Here is a 25,996-nt window from a genome sequence, read left to right on the forward strand (position 1 = left end):
TTCCTCATTGACCACCAGATGAGGGATCGGGGGACCCTATCAAAGGCTTTCTCCATGTCAACGAAAGCCAGGTACAGGGGCTTATCTTTGGCTAGGTATTTCTCCTGCAGCTGCCTTACCAGGAATATAGCATCAGTGGTGCTTTTCCCTGGCACGAACCCAAACTGCATCTCATCTAAACTAACTCTCTCTCTAATTAGTTGGGCTATGACCCTCTCCGTAACCTTCATTACCTGATCCAACAGCTTGATACCTCTGTAATTATTTGTATCTAGGGCATCACCTTTACCTTTGTAGCAGTTGACTAGTATGCTGCTACACCAGTCATTGGGTATGACTCCTTCGTGTATCACCTGGTTGACTATATGGGTGACTAGGTTATAGCCGACACTGCCAGATATTTTGAGCATCTCTGCAGTAATTCCTGATGGGCCTGGGGCTTTCCCTGTCTTCATGCTTCTAATTGCCTTAGCTACCACGGAACTATCAACTCGGATAGCTGGTCCCTCTGTTGGGTCAACATTCGGCAGATTCTCTTTATCCCATTCATTTTCTTTATTCAGCAACCTTTCATAGTGGCATCTCCAAACCTCTGTCTTTGCATCCTCATTTAGCGCAAGTGAACCATCATCCATGCGAACACACTTCTCTCCTACCACATCACGATTCTCTCTCACACACTGTATGCAACACGAAATACCTCAAGTCCTTCATCCTCACGGCTCAGAACATTGGCAAATTTTTTCTTATCCGCTTCCCCTCTGGCTAAATAAACCTGTCTCCTAGCTTCCCTTCTGGCTGTCTGATACAATTCCCTGCTACCACCGTTCTTCCAGTCCTTCCAAGCCTGTCTCTTTTGTCTAATAGCCCTGTTAACCACAGTGTTCCACCACCATGTTACTCTGGGTCGAGATGGTACTTTGCTCCATCCACAGATCTGGTCAGTGGCTGTCAGCAGATTGTCCCATAGGAATCTCCAGCTGTCTTCCACATTAAGTGAAGCTATATCCCCTTCTATATATATATATATATATATATATATATATATATATATACACACACACACACACATATAAAAAAGTTGGGTGTGTGTGTGTACCGTTATTTAATAAATGAGAAAATGCATTATAAATTCTCGGAATCATCTGCCCATCCAGCAGCAACTGGTCCTCACTAATATACTGCATTCCTAAGAAGTCATTAACTGATTGGCGAGTTTGCAGTGATTATCAATCGCTATATAACTGTACTGTACCTGATGCATAACCTGCCCCACTTCTACAGGGAATTTCTAAACTAACACTTCCTTTTTCTGAGCTGAGATTCAAAACCAAATCCAAGGATTCTCACACATCTGATCCACCACTGGCTAAACAGGCACGAAAGAAATTTCTTTGTCTTGTCAAAAAGTGATGGATGGTTTTCCATTCAACCTACGACCTGAGCCATGTAATTTAAGGTTCAAGTGAACAGGAGGCAACCTACATACAGTAGCAGATGCAGAACATAAACAGGCACCACTGAATGACCAATGCACACAAAGACACAAAACATGTCTAGTTCTACCCCATCATATCAACACAGTATTTCCCGTTTATTTTCTTCTTCACCAACTCAAAGTAAGTTTGTTATGTCATGTAGTGAATTGTTTTGTGTATACAACAAGTAGATGCAAGTGTCATTTAAATAAATTATTTAAACCACAATCTGATGCTTTCCTATTGTTTTACTTTGATGTCGTCCACATACCTATCTCATCTGCTACCAGAACATCTTTTGCTACACCTTTCCAACTACATATATATGAAGAAGAAAAGGAGGCAGTCACAATTTTGGATAATTCTTTATCATATAATTCTTTATTATTAGCACTTTTGTTTGTTTAAACAAACTCTTCAAGATAAGAATTAAAATCAAAATGGTAAAAACAGAGCATTTCCTCGTTCTGTTATGTGACATTTTTTGTTTTGTTGTTTGCTGATTCTTTTATGGATGTTTATTGCTTTGTTTTGATAAGGAGAAAATTTTGTTGTTTCTTTTTTTTTTTTGGAGAAAGGGAGGAAAAGATAGCTAGAGAGCGAGGTTTTTCACGGTATTAACATGGGAACTACATCCAGAAATACAGTAACAGTGTAATATAAATGTTTCCTCTGCATAGTCTAGTTCTTTGTAACTTAAGAACTTTTTTCAACTTCATTTATTGTCGCCATAATTGAATATATAAACTTCAAAACTTCACATATATATGTCTTAGCCAAGTTGGCTTGGCCATACCCATCATTCTCTTAAGTTATACACACAGGAGCACTACAAGCTAATAAAGCACCCATTAATTTTAGCAGCAGTGTTTTGTTCTTAACATGCAAAAACCTATTTACAGTTAGAAAATATATTTGAGAATTAAATGTCTTAACCACAATCATAATGCAAGCATGGTGACATGAAATTATATATCATTAACATTTCACGAGTTGGCAGAATCATTAGACACAATGCTTAGCAGCATTTCAACTGTCTTTACGTTCTGAGTTCACATTCTGCTGAGGTCGACTATGACTTTCATCCTTTCAGGGTAGATAAAATAAGTACCAGTTGAGCACTGTGGTTAATGTAATCAACTGAAATTGTTGGCCTTGTGCCAACATTTGAAACCAATATTTCATGAGTTTAGAGACTATATTTACTGCAGGAGTTTTATAAGGCTTTTCTAGAAAGAGCAGCTAATTCTATATTCTTCTGTTAACTAAATTTTGGGCAAATAGTTAACAGACCATTTTAAAGGATAGTTACCAGAAGAATACATTCTATCCGAAGAGCTAGCTGGGATCATGCAACATCTACTCAGGCAGTCCCAAACTCTTGTCTCTCCCCTCCTTTCTGTATCCAAACTTTAAGCCTTGCACTAACTGCTGTTCCTAGCCTTCTTTGCCAGAATGTGACCACACTGGAATTTCCTCCATGTACTTTCCTTTCTTGTAGGTGTTGACTTGCAACAGCTCAAGAGAATCACTAATGACACAATTACACTGGTCTGGGATGACCTGCAAAGGCCATAGATACTGCCCCTTCCTGCAAACCCCAAAAGATAAAGAAAGATTTGTTCACTTCATACCACAAAATTCAGACTTGAAGCACCAAAATTTAGCCCACATGGTTGATGAAAGGGTTATTGAGTTTAGCATTGTTTCTCCATAAAAATATTTCCAGAATAAAGTCCACATTTAATTATATTGATTTGTTCTATAAGCTAAGAAACCAAACTAATAACATGTTTTTTTAAAACTTCAAAGTCCCTTTCATTAAAACCTGCTTCATTTATAGTCTGGTCAACTAATTCTTCAGTAATTTCTTCAAATGATTTCAGATCTAGAAAAATAAAATACAGAAAATACACATAAAAATATATGCAAAATAAGACAAAAATATACATAAAAGAAATGACACATATTTATACATAAAAACATATGACATTAGTTTTGATTTTTTTACCATCTTGACAAATTTTCTATTTCAAAAGAAGTGTGTGTGTGTGTGTTGTTTTAGTTATTTGAAGTCATCCTATAAAGAAGGAGCCGGTTTCTAACAAAGTTACAAAGCACCATTGCTGGAATGCCAATAACAAAAACATCACATATGGAACTTGAGAAAAGTCTTGCATATTCTTACTGTTCCACTCACAGATTGCATTTGTAATGTGAGAGTTAGCTGGTTGATTTCTTTTTCTGAAAATTCTAGCTTTACTAGATTGTCACTTAGGCATTTACTAATAAAACCAAGTATACCAACTATCATTGATATAAATGTGAATTTATAATCTGGATGTAGAAACTGACGGTATTGAAGCAGTTGTCCATACTTATCCAGTTTCTCTTTAATTTTGGTGATGGCAGTAGCAATTTGTTTATGTTGTATTTGATCTCTTTTGTGGCAGATTTTGGCCAGTTCTCAGTGTTTTGAGAAAATCAATTAGCATCATGAGCATTGGAATAACAATTGCTAATCTGTGATAACCATATTTTTGGCAAAGAGAAATGTATTTTACCAAAGCTGTTTTGTTGTAATATAGCTGAAGTCTGGGTGATCATCCCAGTTTTTTTTTTAGCCACTTCATAGAGCTGACAGAAAGGTCATCTTGTGCTGTTTCATAACACTCAAGTAGATCTCTCTGAAATAAGAATTCTTACATCATCCTTAACTTACATTTGTATCACCACTGTTGGTGAAAATATTGTTGTTGTCAATATAAGCCATGATAGTACAAACAAAATTCCACATGGTGGAATTTTTAGACAAGAAACATTACAAACCTTGTACTGACAATTTCCACATTTCACTATTATGTGAATAGGTTGTTACTGTTCAACTGCTGGCCAACCCTGATTGAGCAGACCTATGATTGATTGAATGTGTTCCAGCTATGACCATCCCTTTTTTTTATATATCCAGGTCTACTTTGTCCACAGTGTCCTCCCAGATGCAATGCTGGTTAATGCAGCACCCTCTCACTGCTGTGAGTGAAAGTTGGGAGGCAGAGATGTTTGCAACTATATGGGTACCTAAAAAAATTAAGGAAAGCATGGTATATACAACCATGTACTTGATTAAGAGTAACAGTTATAGTTTGGATGTGCTTTAAGAATGATCTGAAAGTTGTTTCTAACAAATCAAGCAACCACAAAAATGTTGCCTGATTTGTTTTTTATTAGTTTTTTTTTTCATTTCTTATCTTTTGTCTTTTACTTGTTTCAGTCATTAGACTGCGGCCAGTACATATTTTCCTTTTAAGCCTGGTACTTATTCTATCGATCTCTTTTGGTGAACCACTAAGTAACAGGTATGTAAACACACCAACACCATACATATGACAGTCTTCTCTCAGTTTCCATCTACCAAATCCATTCATAAGGTGTTGGTCAACCAAAGGCTATAGTAGAAGACACTTACTAAAGGTGCCATGCAGTGAGACTGAACCCAGAACCATGTGGTTGGGAAGCAAACTTCTTACCACACAGCCATGCTTGAGCATATTGTTTAGTTTTTTTTTTTATGTGAACTTTAAAGAAACAAATATCTTACCTTTGATGGGTAACTGTCCAGCGAGTTCTGCAAGTGCTATATTAAAACAGTCTGAATTCTTTGCACCTGGGTAAAGTAGAAGTATAACAACGCAAAAGAGTAAGAGTACAGTGGCAGAGATGTAGCCTGTATTTTGAAAATGTAAAAACATTTACACTTTAAGGAAGTCCAGGAAATGCAATTTAGCACATGAAGTTTTAAAATGAACAGACTTCCGTAACCCTTTAGCATTTAAACAGGCTATATCTGACCCAAATATTCTACCTTGTTCTATGTTGAAAATGGCCAGATCCAGCATCTCACACTTATTCTGCAATGCCATTCTATAAATAAACAATCACATCTTCAAAACTTTGAAGCGACAAGATAATGCATGATTAGTTCAAAACAATGTAAATAAATGTGCATTACATTTGACAGAAAAATTTAAGCTTGAAAGGGTTAATATACCAAGATATATAGCTGGATGGAGAATGAAAATGGGTGAAGTAAACAGTCAGGTAAATAGATTGATTGACTGGCAGATAGACTTAACTCTTTTGTTACCATATATTTGTTGAAATACATTGCTTTTGTTTCAATTCATACTTAAAATGATGACGAATTTAGTAAAATAATTTAGTCATCATTAATGCTTTAGCATTCAGATTACTCTACCAAATTTAATAATTATTTATTCACATTGTTTTGAATTAATCCTGCAATATTTTGTAGCTTTAAGATTTCAATGATTGTTTATTTTTAGAATGATATTGTAAGATAGGAGAGAGAGGTGGAATTTAGTTGATTTGAACATAAAACAACTAGAATATTTGGGGTAGATATGGGTGGTTTAAATGCTAAAGGGTTCAGCTGGTGCTTAGAACATTAACATGAAATTCTGAAGTAAGGTTTTTTAAAATTTGTATCAGTTTTAAAAAAAGAGTGTATCATAGAACCAAGGGCAGTCTCATGTGGGTTGATAGTAAGAAGGGTTAAACATTCTGAAAAATACATATAAAGAAAAGGATTGCGGTAGCAAAATTTAAGGGAAATAAATAAAGAAAAAAGAGAAAAGAAAGAAAGAAAGAATGATGACACTATTACCTCAATTTTCATGCTTTTATTTCTGCTGTTTCACAGTATTCATTTCTCTAGTGTTTCTCTATATTTATACATTGCCTCAAGCAAAGATTTAAAGATTTTAACCTTTTTGTAACTGTACAAGATTTCAAACTTCTATTCACTAATACTTTAACAAAAGCTTACAACAATTAGTGATTAGCATTCCTTTATTCTGTCTGGCCTTTGTTACCAGAAGACCAACTGCTACACCTTTCAGTTGGCTTTCAAACTAGAATCACATAAATAGCTAAATCATATTGACATGTTTACATACACATAAACACACTTGTGTATATACCCATGCATACATACAGATACATACACACACATGCAACTGATCAAGTATAACTACAACACTCCCTGGCGGTAAACTGGCAGATTACATTACAGCATTAAACAGAGAGTTTGGCTGCTTTGAGTCTGGCTTTCTACATTCTAAGTTCAATTCCTGCTGAAGTAAAGTTTGTCTTTTATCATCCCAGAGTTGATAAAGTATCAGACAAGTACTGGAGTCAATTCTCTCTCTCTCTTTTGCTCTTTCTTTCTTTCTTTCTACCTCTCTCAGAATTAGCTACATTGCACTGTGAAAAGGGTTGATGAGAAAAACTCTTGGTATTCATCTCTCCAGAGATGGAAAGGGGTTCAATAAGACAAAGGACCTCTTCTCATAGAAAAGCTAAAATGTTACAAAACTGTCCCAGTGAAGATCAGTGCGTAAACACTCCAAAGAATGGAAAGAAGTATGTTAAATCAATTATATTTATTTAACATAAGTTGATATGATGTATTAATTTGTATACAAGACTAACTTTTCCTTATGATAGGCACAGACCTGGCTATATAGTTAGTTTGCTTCCTAACCATACGGCTTTGGTGTCAGTCCCACAGCATAGCACCCTGGGCAAGCATCTTCTACTATAGCTGAAAGCCAAGCAAAGCCTTCTGGGTGAATTTGGTAGATACAAACTGAAAGAAGTTCAGTGTGTGTGTGTGTGTGTGTGTGTGTGTGCACATGCATGCATGTGTGTGTTTGTGTCTCCTTGTCTTGACATTATGTGATAGTCATAAATAATGTCTGCCATCTTATACAAGTGATGTCACTTGTTTACAATTTTCCATGACAACATGTACAGTCATAAGGAAATCTCATTTTACCTGGAAACAAGTGAAAATTACAGAGAGGAAGGGGCATCTAGTCATAGAAAATTTGCCTCAACAAATTCTGGTTGACCTATGCAAGCATGGAAAGCAATGATGATGTATGAAATGGGGAGAGTAAATGAGTAAAAGGACAGAAATACAGAGAAAAGGTGGCTAAGAAACACTGCACTATAGACTTAAAAAAAGAAAAGCTTTTTCAGCATAACCTTATGGTTTACAGGACATCTGTAAATAAGCAGAGTCTGAATAAAAAAATAATAAATAGCAAATTATGCAGAGGATTAATATTTATTTACTTATTTATGTTTTTTTTTTTTTTTTTTTTTTACTGAAGGAAGAAAAGAAACTATTTCAGAATAAAACTTTCATTGAGATAAATGTATAAATCACAGAATAATGATGTGTTAGAAGTATTCAAAACTATGGTTGCCCACTTTTTTTTTTACCCCTTAAATCTCAGTTCACAGTCCTGGTTGCTTTTATGCAAATATTTATTTATTTCAAAACATTCCAATAGGCACAGATGTAACTGTGTGCATATAGGCATAGGCATGGCTGTGTAGTATCTTGGGTACATGTCTTCTACTATTGTCTCAAGTGAACCAAAGCTTTCTGAGTGGATTGGTAGACAGAAACTGAAAAGGAGCCCATCATGTGTATGTGTGTGTGTGTTCTGAGTTCAAATTATACTGAGGTTGACTCTACCTTTCATCCTTTCAGGGTCAATAAATTAAGTACCACTGAAACACTAGGACTGATGTAATCAACTTCTCTAACTTGTCCCCTCCCACAAAATTTCAAGCCTTTTGCCTATAGTAGAAAGGATTATCATCATCATCATCATTATTATTATTATTATTATTATTATTATTATCATTATTACATCAAGCTGACAGAATCATAAGCACACTGGACAAAATACTTGGTGGCATGTCATTTCATTTTTACATTCTCAGTTCAAATCACTAAGTTTGACATTGTTTTCATTCTTTTGAGATAATAAAGTACCAGTAGAGCATTGGAGTTAAGGTAATCAACTAATCCCTCCCTACTAAAATTTTAGACCTGTGCTGTTTGCCCAATATTTACAAGATAAAATGGTAAGATAAGATATCAAATGTCAAAATCTTAGAAAGATGTGATATCTCTAGTATCAAAAGCATGCTATTGAGAATTCAGTGCCGATGGGTAGGACATGTTGTTTGGGTGAAAGATGATTACATCTGAAAATTCTTTTGTGAGATCAACAAGTAGAGAGATACAGTAGTAAAGGAAGGCCCATCCTTAGATATAAGGATAAGTTGAAGCAATCACTAAAATCTCTACAGTCTAGTTTGACATCTTGGGAAAGTTATTGCCTAGATCAATTTGTATGACATAAAATGTGTCATGATGCATCAAAATAATTTCAGTTGAAGAAACAGAACATAAAAAGAATTATATCCTACAATTGACAGATACATTTGCCCAATCCCAGAAAAAAATCAAAATCATCAGTGTCCCCATTGTGACTTCATAGCAAAATCCATATCTAGACTCAAATTACATTCATGCATCCATCACAAATAGATGCAGCTTCTTTTATTTTTAAAGTTGTTTTTTTCTTTTTTCTTTTCTTTTTTTTAAAATCCTCTCCTCCAAATGCTCATATGTAAAAAGTGACAGGAGTGACCATCATTATTAATGGCCTAGAATTGAATCTAGGCATCAACAAGAACAGTCTGAGTAGTCTCTTCCAGAGGACCTTCAGGTCGAAGATCATGGATAATTTCCAAAAGTCTTTGGCTTGGCAGTGCTACAGAGGGGCATTGCCCATTCAAGACAAGTTCGTCAGGCATGGAAGTATCAACAGCCAGACCTGCTTGAGATGCCTGCAAGAGGGCGAAACCGCCCTGCATGCAATAATTCAGTGTCCATGCATTAGAGAGTTGTGGGATTGTATGGAGCAGCTGTTGCCAGGTGTAAGATGAATTCAGCTGGCTGCTGAGTGTACAGTGAAGATCGACGTACCACCTTCCCTTAACAAAGAAAGAAAGCAGATCTTTCTCTGCTTAGTGGCTGTGGCAAAAGAGGCTGTGTTATGGACCTGTCTGAAAGGTTTGAAGACAAGCACATTCCTATCTGGTCAAGCCCTCATCAATTTCTTCAAATATCATTTGAAGAGGAAGGTGAGGGTAGAGAGGGAAGTGCTGCCTTCTAGTGTGTTATTCAAAAGGTGGTTGACAGTGGCAAGACTGGTAAGACTGAATGGATCTACTCTCAATAGGCTTTTCTAAGCAGGAGGAAAGAAACTGGAAAAGGGCACTTTCTCATGCCTTGGAGATGGCAGAGTAATCCAGGATTTTCGTGTTGGATTTACCTTGGATTACCCTAAGTGGACTGCCTTGCTATTGGGGATTCTATTTATTTACTTATTTATTTATTTCTCTACTTTCTATTACACATCCTCTGTTACATCCTTTAATGTGTTAGTATCTCCTTTTGATTGATGTTAACCCCATATGTTTTTGCAGCTTTTGTAAAATTTTTTTGTGCTGTAACTCATCATTCAATATTGTTCTCCATGTCTTGGGCCCTTGTGACCAATAAAAGAAATCATTACAACAACAACAACAATAATAATAAATGCCCTGATGCAGTACTAGACAGTGGTTCACATGGCTTCTGATCTTAACTGATTGGAAGTGTTATCATGTACATTGTTTTGTCTTGGTATAAAAGATGGGCTACAGCAAATATTCTGCTCAATACCACAGATTTGCTTCTCAGTTGTTTGACCTTAACCAGTTGCGCATGTCCCTTAGTGGCTGATGATATGTGCATCTCTGATCACAAGCAGAAGTAGTTGGGGAGCATCATAGTCATGTGTTGAGAGGGATTCTTTGGAATTTGAATAATTCACCTCTCGAAACATGGGTATTTCGTTCAACATCCTTAAACAACCCTTATTCAGGGACCTTTTGAGTGGAATGGGTTACTCGACTAGAAGAAAATTCTAACTGGGCCCCACCTGCAAGGTCATGTGCTGTTTATCTTGCTATGAGATCACCATGTCGTGCACATATGGTTGTGATGCATGTGCCTAGTGAACCCTTATCAGACGGGTAGTCATGATGGGTATACTGGGCTTCGTATATTTTACTCCAGTGTCACTTTGATGGCATGTACTGCTCTCTCACTCAATAATAATAATAATAATAATAACACTTTCAATACAGTAACCAAGGCACACAGAGCTGCACTCGGTAGTGAAGTGAAAGCACACTATAAAAATAAAACTACTGAATGATAATAATAATAATAATTATCTTTAGTAGTAGTAGTAGTAGTAGTAGTAAAGCTGTAAGCTGGCTGGATCGTTAGCACACAGGACAAAATGCTTAGCAGTATTTCATCTGTCTTTACATCCTGAGTTCAAATTCAGCTGAAGTTGACTTTGCCTTTCTCCCTTTTGAGGTCGTTAAAATAAGTATCAGTTGAATACTGGTGTCAATGTAATCACTTAGCCTCCCCCCTAAAAATTTCAAGCCTTTAGTCTATAGTAGAAAGGAGGAGGATCATCATCATCAATTTTTGAGTACATACTTTGAAATATAGCAAAACAGTGTACTATTAAACATGTTTATCATTCAATACAAAATTCACAAGGGAATGCATAACATACAAACTAGAACAGCAAGAAGAGGGTGTAGCAAGTTACCATCACCTCATTCTACTAAACTTACCATGTGTGTGACAGGGGGAGTGAGAGAAAGAGAACATTTAAACAGTAGGTCACCTATTGTTTAAAAACCAGGATAATGTGAATTCCTTAAGTTATGTCCCACTGATGCTACCATGAGAAAATGGCATTAAAGTTCTCATGAAGAAGCAGAGGAGGAACAGGAGGTGGAGGAGAAGTAAAAGGAGAAGGATGAAGATGATAATGATAAAAATACTCATAGCAATTTATATATTCCCTAGATGGCAAGGGGTGAGATAAAAGTGTGTCACAATGAAGGTTTGAAAAACAAGCCTAAGCAGAAGAATAAATACTTTTATAGAAATACAATACCTTAAGGCCTATACATTTAAATGTGTGAGCTTGTGTGTGTGTGTGTGTGTGTGTGTGTGTGTACATATATATTTATGCTGTTTTCGTGGATACTCATGACTATCTCTCACCAGGAGTTTGAGTTATAGTGATTCTTTCAATAGCTGATTACACAACCCTATGGATGTATTGCAGTTGCTCTCTTATTAGGGCTTTCTGATCCTGACCGTTGATCTTCTCAGATTCCTTCATTCAGCATCAACGTGAGAACAACTGTTGGCTCATCTGAGCTCTTCTTCCTCTTCACAATCCACCCTGTTGCAGTCCCATGAATTCACCATATCCCTGGTAGGGTGGCTGAACAGGTGCTATGCCTTGCCAAAGGGCAGCCTGTAACTATGCAGGGCATGGTCACTATTCTGTGAGATATTTTCAAAATATCTTCATACCCAAATCAAAATACATGGATACTCAATGTATGTATATATATATATATATATATATGTATGTATATCGATTCATTTTGCAAGATTCCTGAGGTGAAATCATGTGTTGAAACAGATATTGTTGTATTTCGAGAAGGTCATTTTATTTTTACCAAATAAACACATGTGCTATATACTTTTTATTCAATCGTTTATTACTGTTCTTATTTTACATTATTTACATTTGACAGATATTTGTCCTCATCCTGTTTGTTGTTAGCACAACATTTCAGCTGACATATCCTCTAGCCTTCATCAGGTGTCTTGGGGAAATTTTGAACCTGAGTTCTCATTCTAAGGTATTATTATTATTCAGGTCACTGCCTGGAATCGAAGTTGAAATCTTGGGGTTAGTAGCCCAAGCTCTTAACCACTATGCCATATACCTGTGGGTCCCTGATGAAGGCTGGATGGTATATCAGCCTAAATGTTGTATTAACAAATATCCGTCAAATGTAAATAATATACATAATTCCTCATCTCTTAAATATAGAACTGTATGTTCTTATTTTGTTATTTTAACTTATGTCTGGAAATCTTTCATCACACATCTGTAACCTCTTCAGTGACACTTTTTGTTTTCGTGTGTGTTCTTGCTCCACTTACACCATTCTTTTCTTGTAAGATGTGTATCCTCATGTGCACATGCATGTGTATCCTTGTCTGTGTGTGCGCACGCATGTGTGTGTGTGTGTATCATAGTTTTTAGCAGCAGTGTGGCCTTTCACTCCATTGTGCTGCTGCTGTCCTAAGACCTGCAAAAAAAACGGTACAGTTCTTGTATTCCTCTGTGTATGTGTGTTCACCCACGGTGTTGCCATTGTGGAAGTTGTTTTTGCTATTGCCATCGTAGACACCGCCACTACTGCTGACTGTGTTAGTTGAAGTTTCATGTGTGTGTGTGTATGTAGGGGTTCGCATCATAGTGCATGTGTTTATTTGGCAAGAAAAAGAAATGACAATCCTGAAATACAACATATATATACATATGTATGTATCAGATGTGGTGTGCAAGAGAGACAACTGCACTGGTATGGTCATGTGATGCATATGGATGAAGGCAACTGTGCAAAGAAGTGCCGATTTCTAATTATGGAGTGAATCTGTGGTAGAGGTAGGCCCAAGAAGACATGGGATGAGGTGGTGAAGCATGATCTTTGAGCCTCACAGAGGCAATGACTGGTGATCAAGATCTGTGCTTGAGAGGATCCATCAAGCCAAGTGCACCTGTGCCAGTGGCATGTAAACACACTCCAGTGTCACAGAAACGGCACCTGTGCCAGCGGCATGCAAAAGCACCTATTACAACCAGCCAAATCAGACAGGAGTGTGGTGCATGCCAGCCCAGTCAAACTGTCAAACCCATTTCAGCATGGACAATGAACATTAAATGATGATGATAATATATATATATGTGTGTATGTATATATACACACACACACACACACACACACAGTGATAATGACAATAATCCTTGGATGGAATTTATAAATATTTTAATGCATTGCTATGCATATTTCCACAAATCACAGTCTCTGAAGATCACAGACCACATTCCTGCGATAATTACAGTGTAGTCCATAGTATCTGTGGCCATCAAGTAGATCATCTTCATGGATTCATTTCTTCAAGCGATATTTATACTATAATGGAGAAAGCTGCTTATTAATTAGGTATGTAACAATTACTAAAAGTACTAAAAGAAAGCAATATTAAAAGCTTGACTGTCTGGAAATATATTTATAAATTCATGATCTAAGAAATTGCCTATAATTTTGATTTCTGAAGTTTGAATCTTTTTAATTCCAAATTCTCACAAATTTAAATATTCACTGCATTCAATTCGTCATGAATTTAAATATTCATTGCATTCACTACAGAGTAGATTTCAATGTTTAATAAGCACTATTAATTTGTTGCAGGCAACATTTTATGTTTTTATTTACAACAGTCTCTCATTCTCACTTGCCTCTATTTTCATTAATGATAATTCAATGATAGCTATATAACTTTGATACAAGGCACAATTTCCAGAATATTATCAGTTTCCAGAGTTTGTTAAATGAATATTTTTGATAAAATGAAAATTCTTTAATATACCAGTGTAATTTTTTTTTAATGAAGAAGTAATTTTGTTGATATAGCTACTTGGAATGCTATAAGCCTTACAATAATAACTATGTGATTGCTGCTATTTCTAGCATGCTAAATGAGATAGATTTTAACGAGCTTTCACATATATGATTTTTGCATTTCATGCTTGCACTATATAGCTGTACAACTTTGATACAAGGCACAATTTCAAGAATACTATCAGTTTCTGGAGTTGTTTAAATGAATATCTTTGATAAGATGAAGATTCTTTAATATACTGGTATAATTTTTTTTTAAATGAAGAAGTGATTTTGTTGGTATGGCTACTTGGAACGCTATAGGCCTTATGATAATAAATATATGATCGCTGCTATTTCTAGCATGCTAAAAAACATAGTTTTTCATGAGCTTTCATTTATATATAATATGTGACCGAAAAAGGAAATTTAGCAGGAAAGGCACAATGGCAGAAAGAAAGACAGGCAACTGAGTAAAGTCAGGGTAAAGTGACTGAAACAGATGCCTAAATATGCACAGAAATGTAGACATGATTCTGTTTCCGCTACACATGACCAACTGGTTAGGGTATCTCAAGAGGAGAATTTCTACTTCAAAATAATGGTGTCAGATCACAAATTGTTGATGCAAAACTAAAGAGATCTTTTCTTTGTAATCATGTGGAAGTAGTGGAGTTGACAACCAATCTAAGACTTCTTACAGAAGGTCATTCTGATGAGAGTTTGCTAATTACCTTCTTGATGTAGGAAATGGTAACATTTCTGTTGAACAAAGCCTAGGTGAATTCAGAATCAAACTACCCAATGATCCTTGCCTTGAAAGTGGTACGCTTTCAGATCCATTGTTACTCCAACAAATGAAGCAGCACAATTTGTGAATGATTTTCGGTTGACCAGGATCCCTGGTGAGCTAAAAATATACAGAAGCTCAGATACAATAGATAATGAAACTCTGTACTCAATCGAGTTCATCAACAAACTTACACCATCAGAGGTTTCCACTACATACTCTCAAACTGAAGGAAAAAATGATGCTTCTGAGAAATTAAGATGCTAATAATGGACATTGCAATGGCACACATTACATCATTATCAGTTTACATGATCGTGTTATTGAGGCTGAGGTTGCTTCTGGTCCTTATGCAGGATCAACTCTGATAATCCCAACAATACCACATGTATCTCAAGAAATGGAATTTCCATTTACATTCACATGCAAACAATTTCCTGTCAAGCCAGCTTTTGCCTTGATGTGCAACAAGGCACATGGACAGACTTTTGGACAAATTGGAATATATCTTCCAACACAATTCTTTCCACATGGTCAGCTGTATGTTGCATTATCTAGAGTTCAAAAGAAAGCTAATGTAAAACTATTGGCTGAGAGAAATGGAAACAGTATGCTTAACGACAATTGTGTCTACAAGGAGATACTTCTTTAAAGCAAAATATGCTTTTTAGCAAGTTTCAGTAAATAGAATTAACACATAAATTATATATAAAGTAACATATATTTGTGTGGAATTAAATTGTTTTGGTATATTTCAATACATACCAAATAAATGATAGTTATATTAGATCATTTTAAATTTGGGTATATTTGAAAAAGTAAGGAAACATCATTCCCATGTGTTCTCATAGCACCAGACTTTTGTATGTGTGAGTATGTGTATAAACACCCACCCACCCACTCACTTACCTATGCACACCTATGTAAATTCTACCCACTATTAATGATAAATATATATAACAGACTGACTCTTTAAAAAAGAGAGATTATGACTGATAAAAGCAATATTTACTTAGCAAGCAAGCACTATTATACAAAGAAACAAGACCACTCAGAGAGCACAAACCTCTGCCATGGCAACACCAACATTCTCTCAATGATTAGCCAGAGATTATTTTTAAAATGAAAATACCTGAAATAAACTCAACTGCTCTCACAAACAAGAATACTAAAAATGAACCCGACCGCTCTCAAAAATTAAGTAAAAAAAACAGGAAAAATAATCCAGAATCCTTGTCTAGTACCAGATTGATCCCAAAGTCTAATCTGTTCATGCCAGTCACGAGGCCAAACATCCCTGAAAATTTCATCCAAATCCATCCAGCAGTTTTTGAAATATCTTGTTCACAAACAAACAAACACAACTGAAAACAATACCTCCACCTTCATTATGACAGCGGTAATAATTAGAGGTAAAATATCATAAAAATTATTAGAATTGGGAATCAATTGTGGAAATAGTATCTAGTGGCTAGCAGAAAATCGCCTGGAGGGCAGTCTTTCTGCTCGTAGCAATAATGAATGTTTAACTGAGGATTGTTTATCCATGTTGACCAGTGAGAAGGTTGATTGAGTTATGTGGATATTTCTGAGTGTATTTGGTGGGGAAGAGAGGAATGTGAAGAAAAGAGAGGAAGGAATGGTAGTTATATGGGGATGGATTCCACCACCATCATCATAAACAACCATTGTTGCTTTTATGTCCACATTTCCCATACTGGAATAGATCAGATGAGACTTACTGAGGCAGTATTCTATGACTTGATGCCCTTCTTGTCACCAAACTTTACCGCTTTTCCAAGTAAGGTATTGTATTCCATTAGTCTTCACACATTGAAACTACTGAACCAGAAGATGTATTATTTACAGATGTAAATCTGGCATCAGTCTCACACACACATGTATGTATATACATGCTTGCATAAATTCATGTGTGTATGTGTATGTGTGTGTGTGTGCGTCTGTCTGTCTGTATGTGTATATATATATATATATATATATATATATATATAATGTATGTGAGCTGTGACTCCTGAGGACATGCAAAAGCTTGAGAGAAATGAAGCCAGTATGCTCCACTGGATGAATAATGTCAGCATGCATATGCAACAGAGTGTAAGTGATTTGAGGGAAAAACTGGGTATCAGATGTAGCATGCAAGAGAGAAAATTGAGCTAGTATGATCATATTATGTGTATGGATGAAGACAGTTGCATCAAGAAGTGCCAGTCTCTATTTATGGAGGAAATATGTGGAAGGGGTAGACTCAGGAAGATGTGGGATGAAGTGGTGAGAAAGGATCTTCAGATGTTGGGCCTCACAGAAGGGATGACAGGGGAACAAGACTTCTGGTAGTTTGCTGTGCTTGAGAAGACACATCAAACTAATACATGGTCATCTTTGCATACAAGAATGTCTTTTGCATCCCTTTCCAGTTGAGAGCTTCTAATCTTGTGAGCTTGTAGGTTCTGGTGCCATGTAGAAGCACTCATGCTGGTGCTGTGTAAAGGCACCCGGTACACTCTGTAAAGTGGTTGGCATTAGGAAGGGCATCCAGCTGTAGAAACCTTGCCAAAACAGACATGGAGCCTGGACAGCTCCTCAGCTGGCCGGCCTCTATCAAACTGTCTAATCCATGCCAGCATGGAAAACGGATGTTAAATGATGATGATGTATATACATAAATACTTGCGTGTGTGTGTGTGTGTGTGTGTGAGTATATATATATATATATATATATATATATATATATATATATATATATAATACTTCTTTTTGTAACATATTTCTACTATATATATATATATATATAATACTTTCTTTTTGTAACATATTTCTACTATATATATATATATATATAGTTCATCCCCAAAAAAACAAAGAAAAACACAAGAAAACAACAACAACACGAGGACATGGTGCAAGCAAAGTATTAAAAGACACTCAAGGAAGCAAAGAAAGGGTGCTTTATGTTTTGAGCAAAGCTCTTCTTCGGAAACAGGAGACAGAGGAAAGTCCAAGAGAAAAAGAAGAGAGAGGAAAAAAAATCACCAACAATCCACATGTAGTTATATATGCTTCTATACTGCTTGTGTGTGTGTACACACACATATATATCATGTAATATGACCGACTTTTGTTTAGGTTCTGCTTACCAATTTCATTTACAAAGCATTATTGGTCAACTGAAAGTTAAGTCACTTGTCCAAAGAGTCATGTAGTGGAATGGAATTCAAAACTACATGCTTATGAACCAATCTCTACATCCACACAGTAATACCTGTGCCTTATGCACAGCAATTACTCAAGAGAATCCCCATTAAATGATCAAAAATTTCAAATACCTTCATACTTTATTCTGGGCCATAAAAATAAATTAATGGCATTATCATTTTCCATATGATGCTGACTGTAAATTGTTCCTCTTGAAATCATAATATTATGTGCAATTTCTTCTTTTTGAAAATACTGTGTCACTTTCACAACATTTCTGAAAAAACGACAAAAACTCCAAAATATTTATATATTTCTTTCTTTAATAAAGGAAAGGAAATGGGAATTAATTATATTTATGCTTTTTTCTAAAGACATTAAACATGTAAGTTAATTTGAAGTTGATTCAATTGAAATTAAAAATGATTGCCAAACTGAGTTGGTTAGGAAGTTATTTTTATTACTGCAGGGTGTTTATTAAAATGTTCATAACCGTGACATATAAGTGTGGTTGTAAGGTGCAGATGTGGTTGTGTTGTTGAGAAGCTTGCTTCCCAACAATGTGGTTTCAGTTCTACTGAGTGGCACCTTGAGCAAGTGTCTTTTACTAAGGCTTTGGGCTAATCATAGCCTTCTGAGTGAATTTGACAAATGAAAGCTAAAAAAAATCTATCATATTTGTGGGGTGGCAGTATTTGATTGAGTGCAAATGGTCTTGACATCACACAATGGCGTTAAACAACTACCACAGTCATATAAGATCATTTTTGGACTACTGTGAAAAAAAATACCTGGCCATGGGGAAACATGTAGCCTGGAAATAGGTGAGGGTTTGTGACAGGAAGAACAGCTGACCACAGAAAAACCTGCCTCAATAAATTTCATCTGACCCATGCAAGCTTGGTAAAGTGGACATTAAATGATGATGAAGATAACATCATAACAGCATCTAGAAGATATTGGCTGCTTAGTATGATATTATCAGATAGTCAGAGTAATAAGGTAGAGTTATCTGCTAGAGTGAAGATACTATAGCAAGTCGTAAAAGGCAGTAATGACGTAATGGTCATGTTGCCCGAACAAGTATAATTGTTAGTTTCCCATTGGTTAAAATTACTGCCCATATGTGAATTCTAAACTTTCATCAAAGAGAAATCTTTCGTGAAATATGGTTCTTAGAATTCGAGTTTGAACAGTTATAAAAACCCTGATTTTTGGAAAATTAATCAGTGATCGTTGGTTGTCAATAGACTCCACGACACTCATACTAGTGTTCGTTGGTTGCCACTTGTCTCCATAATACTCACTCCTTTGAGATATTGGCTATTTTTATGCCATGTCTATTACTTAAATCGAACAAGACTTATTTGAATTGTGTAAACTCTAGTAGTTTAGTATGAAAGAATTAGCCAGTATAAATTTTATGCCGTAACTCTATACGACAAATTTCATTAACTTCTAAATATACTGTAAATATTAAATGTAAATAAACTAATGCAGTAAATACTTTCTCTTTCTTCATTTTCTTCAACCTGTTAATGAAATTTATTTCTGCAACTATAAACTGTTTTTATAGCAGTGAAAAAGAACATGAACTTATTTATTTTCAACATATATGTACATTTCAACATGTCCGTTTAAGCATCTTGACATATATTTCATTACAGCATTTATGTAGCTTGAGTGCAGATTTAAGTATAGTGATAATGCTTATAATTAAGTTATAAGTGACGGGTTTATCAATATAGATTCCTACTCAAGAAATAAAATATATTTATTATCTATTTCAAGTCGAAACCATATGAATAAGATAAAACACCCTTATAAAAGTGATACATTAGGTAAATGACCACATTATAAAAGTAATAAATATATAAAATTTTAAATAGAAAATAGATGACAGTTTCATTACACAAAATTTTATTAACAGAAATATTTGATATTAAAGGTTGAAAGAAAGAAGAAAGCTGAATAAACAATAATAGTTGTAAGAAGTTTTAACTGCACTTTCTAGCAAGCTAAATTTATACTTCATAGCTGTTGAAAGCATTATTTCACTAAGTGGAAAATTTTCTTGACAATTATAACACATTTGAATGGGAGGAAATATTAAAGAGTTTGAAATGTCTTATTTCGATAGAGGAGATATGCAAGCTTCTATGACAGTTTTACCTCCTGCTTGGAGAGGAGATACCAACCATTATCTGGTTTGCTCAGTTAGAAGAAAGTTTTGCAGCAAACAAAATAACAGCAGAGGCACAAAAATATAACATTATGAAAGTGGTACCCAATCACTGTTATAATACTTTAAGCTAGAAAGCATACTGATTTCAAAATTTGGCACAAGGCCAGCAGTTTGGGGGGAAGGGGCTAAATCAATTGCATTGACCTCAGAGAGCTCAACTGGTACTTCCTTTATTGACTCTGAAAGGATGAAAGGCAAAATCGACCTTGGTGACATTTGAACTCAGAACACAAAGACAGATGAAATACCACAAAGCATTTTGCCCAGCATGCTAATGATTCTGCCAGCTCGCTGCCTTTAAGCTAGAAAGCATATTAATTAAGAACAGGTATAGCAGAAACAAAGTTAATATAAAAGAATCATCATGTCCAGTTGGATGGTACATCTTGTCTATTGATTTATCTTCCATCTATTATTGATTTGATGCCCATAATATCAGATGTATCAACATTCTCTCCAGTTTATTGATTTATTTAACATCTATAGTATTAGATGTCCCATACACCAACCAGTCTGTTCATTTATTTGACTTCCAGGATATAATATGTCATACCATTATACCAGGATATCATACCATTATTAACCCAGGGTTTAGCAAGTTCATAAAGCTAATTCTACTCAAAAAGATAACCTACAATATTTCTAAACAAAGTGCATCCATTTTATTTGCTGAAGAAACAGGCTAAAACAGGTCTCATCATCATCATCATCATTTAGCATTTGTTTTCCATCCTGGTATGGATTGGACAGTTTGATGAGCTGCCTAGGTTTCATGCCCGTTCTGGCATTGGTTTCTATCACTGGATGTGATTCCTAATACCAACCACGTTACAGAGTGTACTTGATACTTTTATGCAGCACTGGCACAAGCGCTTTTACATGGCACCAGCACCTACAAACCTGCAAGATTAGGATTGCTCAAGTGAAGAGGGATGTAGGAGAGAAGCCTGTTTGCAAGGACAACCATGATTTTATTTAGCTTGATGTATCTTCTCAAGCATGATAATCAACCAATCCAAATTTACATCTGCATTGGGAAACCTACATTTGTGCCATCAAGCACCACATATACCATTTAGTACTTCAAATGCATTGGTAAGATAATTAATGTAACATATATTCATTAACATAATTAAGGAAAACTAAAGGTAATAAACAAACTATCATCACCATCTTCTACTTATTATTATTATTATTATATTAGCATGCCAAGCAAAATGCTTAGTGGAATTTCATCCGTCTTCATGTTCTGAGTTCAAATTCTGCCAAAGTCAACTTTGCCTTTTTTCCTTTCGAGATTGATAAAATAAGTACCAGTTGAGCACTGGGGTTGATGTAATTGACTAGGCCCTTCCCACAAAATTTCAGGCCTTGTGCTTATAATAGAAAGGATTATTATTAGCATTATTCTTTTAAAATCTGTCTTCCATGTTGGCATAGATTGGATAATTTGACGGGATTTTTCAGGTCAAGGGATTTGCATCATACTCCAATGTCAACTTTGGCACAGCTCCTACAGCTAGATGCTTTCCCTATGCCTATCATTTTACAGAGTATATTGGGTGTTTTTTTTTTATGGCATCATCATTAGTGAGGTCACCATGTGGCTCATGAGACTTAAGATCCCCATCAACTGAGTGGGACTATAGTAAAGAAGGAGGTAGCTTTATGTTAGGTGATAAAAGGTTAAAATAAGAAGGAAGGGGGAGGGAGGAAGGAAGGGTCTGAGACAAGTTTCTTGTAGAGAAAATACATGACAACTTATATTATACAAGAGTGGATTTCAATTAACTTAATATAAAAATATGTAATACAAAAGGAGCCTCAACAGTTCCATCTACCAAATCCACTCACAAGGCTTTGGGTGGTCCTAGACTATAGTAGAAGACACTGTCTGCTTTGGCATGGTTTCTCTAGCTGGATCCTCTTCCTATCACCAACCACTTTACAGAGAGGACTGGGTGCTTTTTACAAGGCAACAGCAGCAATGAGGTCACCAAATAATTTACGCAACAAAACTCAAACCCCCTCAACTGAGGTGGTGGTAGTATCGAAAGAGGTTACTTCATGGCAGGTGATGAGAGGTCAGAGTATGAAAAGAGGAACAGAAATAGGTGTCTTCCTGTGAAGGAGATACATGAGCACTTCAGTAGAGGGGAGAGAGAGGAGAGATGCAACAGTGGGGGTTATACTGAAGTTACATGAAGGTGTATACAAGTGAAGTGGAACCAAGGATTGGATAGTGTGAGTGGATGGGTAAGTTCATGAGATCGTAAAAGGAGAGTGGGAGACAAAGGGGAGGGAATGTAGTAAGTGGGCAAAAATAGAATGAGGAATTGCTAGGAGGATATGTTGTGGGGAAGAGATTCAACAAGAGTACACTGTGTGCAGATAGGGTCATTAGGGTGTGAAAGGAGAGTGTGAAATAGAAGGGATAATGAACTTTATGGTACTGCTGTCATATAAAAAGCACTGGTGTTGGTGCCACATAAAAAGTAGTGGTGCTGGTGCCATGTAAAAAGCATGGGTGATGGTGCCATATAAAAAACACCAGTGATGGTGCCACATAAAAGGCACTGGTGTTGATGTCATGTACAAAAGAATATCCAAGACACTCTGTAGTGTGGTTGGCATTAAGAACTAAGCCAAAACAGACTTTGAAACCCAGTGTGGCTCCTGGCCTTGTCAGCTCCTGTCAAACCAGCCAACTCATGCCAGCATGGAAAATGAATGTTAAACGATGATGATGATGATTTAATAACAGCTTGATTCAACTCCACATCAGATGAGATAAGTGGGACACACTTATCTCATCTGATGACACAAGCAGAATGAGAGGAACTGAAGATGGCTTCCAAGTTTCAGGCCTCCATTGGTCAGCTTAGATCATGTTGTACAAATGCTATGAAAGTGACACAACCTATTGTATTGTTTTACTTTACGCAGGCCTATATGACAAATATAACATTTGTCATAGAACTTGGCAGCATCTTGGTCCCACCCTGGTTGCAGGCTTTTGTATAGCATATTCAGGAACATCAATTCCTTGTATTGATTTCTGAACATAATATGTGGAATATTAATGTGAGTCAGTAGCTAAGCTGTCATTCAGTAGACTATGAGTACATTAGTAGCTGAAGTCTTTACATGGGATCCACCAAAATTCGATGGTGTTGGGTTAGTAATGAGGTCACATGGTTAATAAGGGTAAGATGTAGTCTATACATGTAACAAGGATCTAATACTCTACCCTTGTGTATGAGAAAGGTAGGCCTCAGGTGCAATATCCAGATTGTTAATAGTCAGTAGATTGAAGTTCTTTAGCAGGACATACCTCTGATATTAACAAGATAGTTCTATGACAAATGTTATATTTGTCATATTGTGCTTTACAATAAGGCAGATAATGTCTATATTGATTATATATAGTCTAATGACAAAATTAGTAGTATACCAGATGTAATCAATTTAGATGCTATTTTTAAATTTCATATTGAGGTGTCTAATTGTTGCCTCATTTAATCAATTAATGTTAATTTTCTTGTTTGACACTTGAAGTTCCTTGTTCTCCAAGCTGTTCCAATTCTAGATCTCCATAAGTGATTCTGAAATGCTCAGATAAATGCCAGAATATCTCAGTTATTTTCTACTATGACCACTTACATTTGCTATTTGATATCTTAATCCTTTTGACACCAACTTGTATGAGAACACTCCTACTTCTAGGATACAAACTGCCTGTTTTAAAGTGACCTAAATTAAAACTTCCGTAAAAATAACAATGTTATTCTACTAAATTTACCGTTATGATAAAAATTATAGAAACCAAGGCAGCCTATTGAAAATAGAAGTTTTGTAACAAAAGGGTTGATAATAAAAAGTTATTTTACAAAAGTTTTCATTGTTTTCAAAATTAATTGAAACAAAGACAGTGTATTTGAACAGAAATATGGGAACAGAATGATTAATATTTTGTTTATTCTTATCATGTGTCTAAACCATCCCTCTTATATCTAAAACTATTGATGTTAACTACACCAAAGACTTACAGTGCAGATGTGAGATGCTCCACTCCATCATAGCATTGGATTGTTTATGAGAGACATTATAAACGAGGTGTGATATTCTTTTATTTTGCTATTATGTACATTATTATTGGCTAAATCTCTTCATAACTCTCTCTCTCTATATATATATATATATATGTCTAATCTCTGTTAACTGATCAAGTAAACAAGATTTGACAATGTTCATCTCCATGCCTGCTTATATCACCCATCCATCTTCTGTCTACTATCCTTAGGAGAATTGTAGGGGTAAAGTCTTCAGTCACTTCCTCCATAGAGTCATGTCAGAAGTAGCTATCATGACACTTTCTGGATGAATTCCCAGGTGTGGCCAACTGAGGCTATAGATATTATCTGACTATCTCATTCTTTGTGTGAAGAAGTGCCAATCTCTACCAGTGGGAGGAAGCTTTGGATGAAAGAGAGACCCAGGAAGACATTGGACAAGGCGGTGAGGCATGATCTTCTAACATTGAGCCTCATGCAGGCAATGACTAGTGAGCAAGATCTTTGGTGATATGCTGTGCTTAAGAAGACCTGTAAAGCAAAATGAAATTATAGCTGTGGCTGTTGTCAGTGTCACGTAACAAGTACCCATGTCAGTGGCATGGAAAAGACACCTTTCCAGTGTTGGGCCTCACAGAAGCAATGTGGATGATACTGGTGTTGTGTAACTAGCACTCGTGCCAGTGACACATGAAATGCACCTTTTGAGTGCTGGGCATCATGAAGGCAATGACAAATGAGCAAGACCTTTGGCAATATACTATGCTTGAGAAGAAGACTCATCACCAAGTGAAATCATAGTTGTGGAAAATACTGGTGTCATGCAAACTGGCACCCATACCAGTGGCATGTAAAAGCACTCATTACACTCTTGGAGTGATTGGAAGAACATCCAACCATATAAACCATGCCAAATCAGACTGGAGTTTGGTGCAGCCCCTCAGCTTACCAGTTCTGGTCAAACTGGTCAACCCATGCCAACATGGACAACAGATGCTAAATGATGATGATATATATATATATATATATGGAAAGAAGCAGACTAATCTGGAAAAGAAAGATTTGGAAGCTTAAGGACCCTTCATATAGTCAGAGATTTAGGGACATCCTAATTGAAAAATTTGATGAGAGGGAGGAGGAGCTTTAAACTTGTGACATAGAGGGCAACTAGGAATTCCTGCAAGACAGCTTGCTAAGTGACACAGACCAAATCTGTGGCTGGTGCAAAGTCCCTTCCAGACCCAGGGTTATGTGGTAGTGGAACAATAGTGTAGACAGAGACAATAGAGCAAAGAAACACACCTGGAAGAATGGAGGCCGCAGGGAATTGTATAAAATAGCCAGAAGGGAAGCTAGGAGACAAGTATATCTAGCCAGGTGGGAAGCAGAAAAGAAGTTTGCCTATATTCAGCTTCATGAGGACCAAAGACCTGAAGCAGTTCGGATTGCAAGACAGTGTGTGAGAGAAAAATGTGATGACATAGGAGAGAAATGTGTCTGCATGGATGATGATACACATACTTTTAATGAGTCTACAAAGAAAGAGGCTTAGAGATGCCATTATGAAAGACTGCTGAACGTGGAGAATGAATGGGAGAAGGAGAGTCTGCCAAATGTTGACCCAATTGAGGGAGCAGCTACCCAAATTGACAGTACCCTAGTAGAGAAAGCAATTAAGAATATGAAGACAGGGAAAGCACCTGAC

General features: G+C 36.1%; 1 protein-coding gene across 4 annotated transcripts in view; it reads right to left on the bottom strand.

The window, feature by feature from the left end:
* Window positions 1-1,089: 1,089 nt before the first annotated feature.
* LOC115217172 (GDP-D-glucose phosphorylase 1) overlaps window positions 1,090-25,996 on the bottom strand; it is a 66,338-nt gene continuing 41,431 nt past the window's right edge. For 3 of the 4 annotated variants that reach the window (XM_036507577.1, XM_029786797.2, XM_036507576.1), the window contains exons 9-11: window positions 18,105-18,250; window positions 5,077-5,142; window positions 1,092-3,366 (exon numbers count right to left, since the gene is read on the bottom strand). In XM_036507577.1, coding sequence (XP_036363470.1) covers window positions 3,248-3,366; window positions 5,077-5,142; window positions 18,105-18,250 — 331 coding nt within the window. In that variant the 3' untranslated portion in view covers window positions 1,092-3,247. Of the gene's footprint in view, window positions 3,367-5,076; window positions 5,143-18,104; window positions 18,251-25,996 lie in introns of all 4 variants that reach the window. The other variant, XM_036507578.1, reaches the window with a different exon arrangement.

The sequence above is a fragment of the Octopus sinensis genome, linkage group LG11, assembly GCF_006345805.1.
Source record: "Octopus sinensis linkage group LG11, ASM634580v1, whole genome shotgun sequence".
NCBI lineage: Eukaryota > Metazoa > Mollusca > Cephalopoda > Octopoda > Octopodidae > Octopus > Octopus sinensis.